Source organism: Myotis brandtii, unplaced genomic scaffold, assembly GCF_000412655.1.
Source record: "Myotis brandtii unplaced genomic scaffold, ASM41265v1 scaffold439, whole genome shotgun sequence".
Lineage (NCBI taxonomy): Eukaryota > Metazoa > Chordata > Mammalia > Chiroptera > Vespertilionidae > Myotis > Myotis brandtii.
This window is the reverse complement of record NW_005366783.1, coordinates 469,485-472,058: the sequence shown is the minus strand read 5'-3', so window position 1 is coordinate 472,058 and position 2,574 is coordinate 469,485. Positions and strand designations below refer to the sequence as shown.

At 50.5% G+C, this 2,574-nt stretch overlaps 1 protein-coding gene across 1 annotated transcript in view; it reads left to right on the top strand.

The window, feature by feature from the left end:
- The window catches only part of CHRNA5 (cholinergic receptor, nicotinic, alpha 5 (neuronal)), a 21,643-nt gene extending 21,134 nt beyond the window's left edge, over positions 1 to 509 (top strand). The window contains exon 6 of the mRNA XM_014546254.1: positions 348 to 509. Within this exon, the coding sequence (XP_014401740.1) occupies positions 348 to 509 (162 nt within the window). The remainder of the gene's footprint in view (positions 1 to 347) is intronic.
- Positions 510 to 2,574: the final 2,065 nt, after the last annotated feature.

Sequence of the window (2,574 nt, the reverse complement as noted above, 5' to 3'; positions counted from 1 at the left end):
TTGAGGCGGCAGAAACTGCTTTGGCCTTAATTCAGCAGATTATATCTTTTTAAAAAATATATTTTTACTGATTTCAGAGAGGAAGGGAGAAGGAGAGAGATAGAAACATCCATGATGAGAGAGAATCATGGATCGGCTGCCTCCTACACGCCCCCCACTGGGGATCGAGCCCACAACCCGGGCCTGTGCCCTGACCGGGAATCGAACCCGGGACCCTTCAGTCCGCAGGCCGACGCTCTATCCACTGAGCCACCTCGGCCAGGGCAGCAGATCATATCTGAAAATAAGTACACAGCGTTGAATTCTGTATTGAATGTGGGCCTTTTTTTTTTCTTTTTTGGCCGCAGGTGGTTGAAGACTGGAAGTTCATCGCCCGCGTCCTCGACCGGCTCTTCCTGTGGACGTTCCTCGTGGTCTCGGTGGTCGGCTCCCTCGGGCTCTTCGTTCCTGTGATTTATAAATGGGCCACGATACTGGCTCCGGCCCCAGTCGGAACCCCCAAGACGTGACGCTTCCCTAGGGCGGTAGCAGGAGTTCTAGTTACCAAAAGGCACGTACAGTGAGCGGAACCTCGTTTCTTGAACTTGATGCGTTCGGAGAGGCTGTCTGAAAACCGAATCATTTCCCCCCATTAGAAATCATGTAAGTTGAATTAATCCGTTCCAGACCCCAAAATGATTCCCTGTTTTACATTTTAAAAAAAATATTTTTATTGATTTCAGAGAGGAAGGGGAGGGGAGAGAGATAGAGACATCAATGATGAGAGAGAATCATCGATTGTCCCCCACTGGGGATCGAACCCACAACCCGGGCATGTGCCCTTGACAAGAATCGAACCCAGGGCCCTTCAGTCCACAGGCCCACACCCTATCCACTGAGCCACACCAGCCAGGGCTTAACCTTTCTTATACACAGTACATGTCTCTTGTACTGTTTCATCTAGAAATAAACACCTTAACAGCAAAAAGGACATGAAATGTAAATGGAAGTTTAATGAAAAGGAAAGGAAATATACAGTTAAAAATGAAAATATAGCCCTGACCGGTGTGGCTCAGTGGATAGAGCGTCGGCCTGCGGACCAAAGGGTCCCGAGTTCGATTCCGGTCAAGGGCGTGTACCTTGGTTTCGGGCACATCCCCAGTGGGGGGCATGCAGGAGGCAGCTGATCAATGTTTCTCATGGATGTTTCTAACTCTCTATCCCTCCCCCTTCCCCTCTGTAAAAAATCAATAAAATATATTTTTCAAAAATGAAAATGTAACAATAAGTATAAGCAGCCACAAAAGCAAAACAAAAAACGCGAAAATATTCACAGCACAGTATCCTGAGATTGTAACAGTGGGAAACGGACTCATATTTGCACATCCTGGCCTCTGTCACCTGAGGGATTGTGACTGACCCTACAGGTACCAGCCTGAAAGGGTTGTCAGGGTGAGAAGCGAGTTGTCGAGATGGGAGGCGTTCGGGAAGCGAGGTTCCACTGTATATGCCTCAGGGCACCCATAGAATGATGAACACGCCAGCTGTGTTTAAATGTCCCGCAAGCCCGAACAGATGAACAGTTGCTAGCGTCCGTTTATCGTAACAGACTTGCCCAGTGGAAATATCTATCTGCACAACTAACGCGGTAACTGACTGAATCACACCTGATCTCCTCAAAGTAGCAGCATGGTAGTATCTGGCCTGTCCTGGCAAAAATGCGACGTTTGTATCCTGGCTGATAACCGTTTTGAAATTCGTGATAGTCTGTAACCCACAGCGAGGTCCCTATTGTGATGCGCCGGAAAATTCCTGTCGTGTTCGAAGACGGACTTCAGAACTGGATCTGCGTTTGGTGAGGGCACACGCTTTTAATTCTTGCTGTGCCGTGTCTACTGCGCCAGCAGCTCGTCGTCAGCGCCGTATCACACGACTAAACCCAATGAGCTGGTTCCTCGGTACGATGACGATGGAATACGTTGCAGAGTTTCTATAACCAGCATTTTTTAAAAAAATGAAAAATGGGTGTTGGGACCTCCTTTAAGGCCTTCTTTATTCTTTAGATGCTTAAACTGAACAATTGTTATGTTACTAGAGGCTCCGTGCATGAAATTCGTGCACTCGGGGGGGGGGGTCCCTCAACCTGGATTGTGAGAGGGTGCGGGCCAGGCCGAGGGACCCCACCGGTGCACGATCGGGGCCGGGGAGGGACCGAGGGAGGGCTCCAGGGCATGTCTGGTCCGTCTCGCTCCGGCCCCATTGGCCAGACCCCGGCAGCAAGCTAACCTACCGGTCAGAGCGTCTGCCCCCTGGTGGTCAGTGCAGGTCATAGCGACTGGTCGACCGGTCGACTGTCTGACCCCTGGTGGTCAGTGCACGTCATAGTGAGCAGTTGAGTGGCCTTAGCATCTCATTAGCATATTACGCTTTGATTGGTTGAACGGACGACCGGACACTTAGTATATTAGGCTTTTATTTATATAGGACTAGTGACCCGGTGTGTGAAACGCGTGGCCCCACCCACCCACGCACGCATCCCGCCCACCCGCTGCCCCACCTTGACACCCTAACCTGTCCACCCAGAGCTCGAGCACG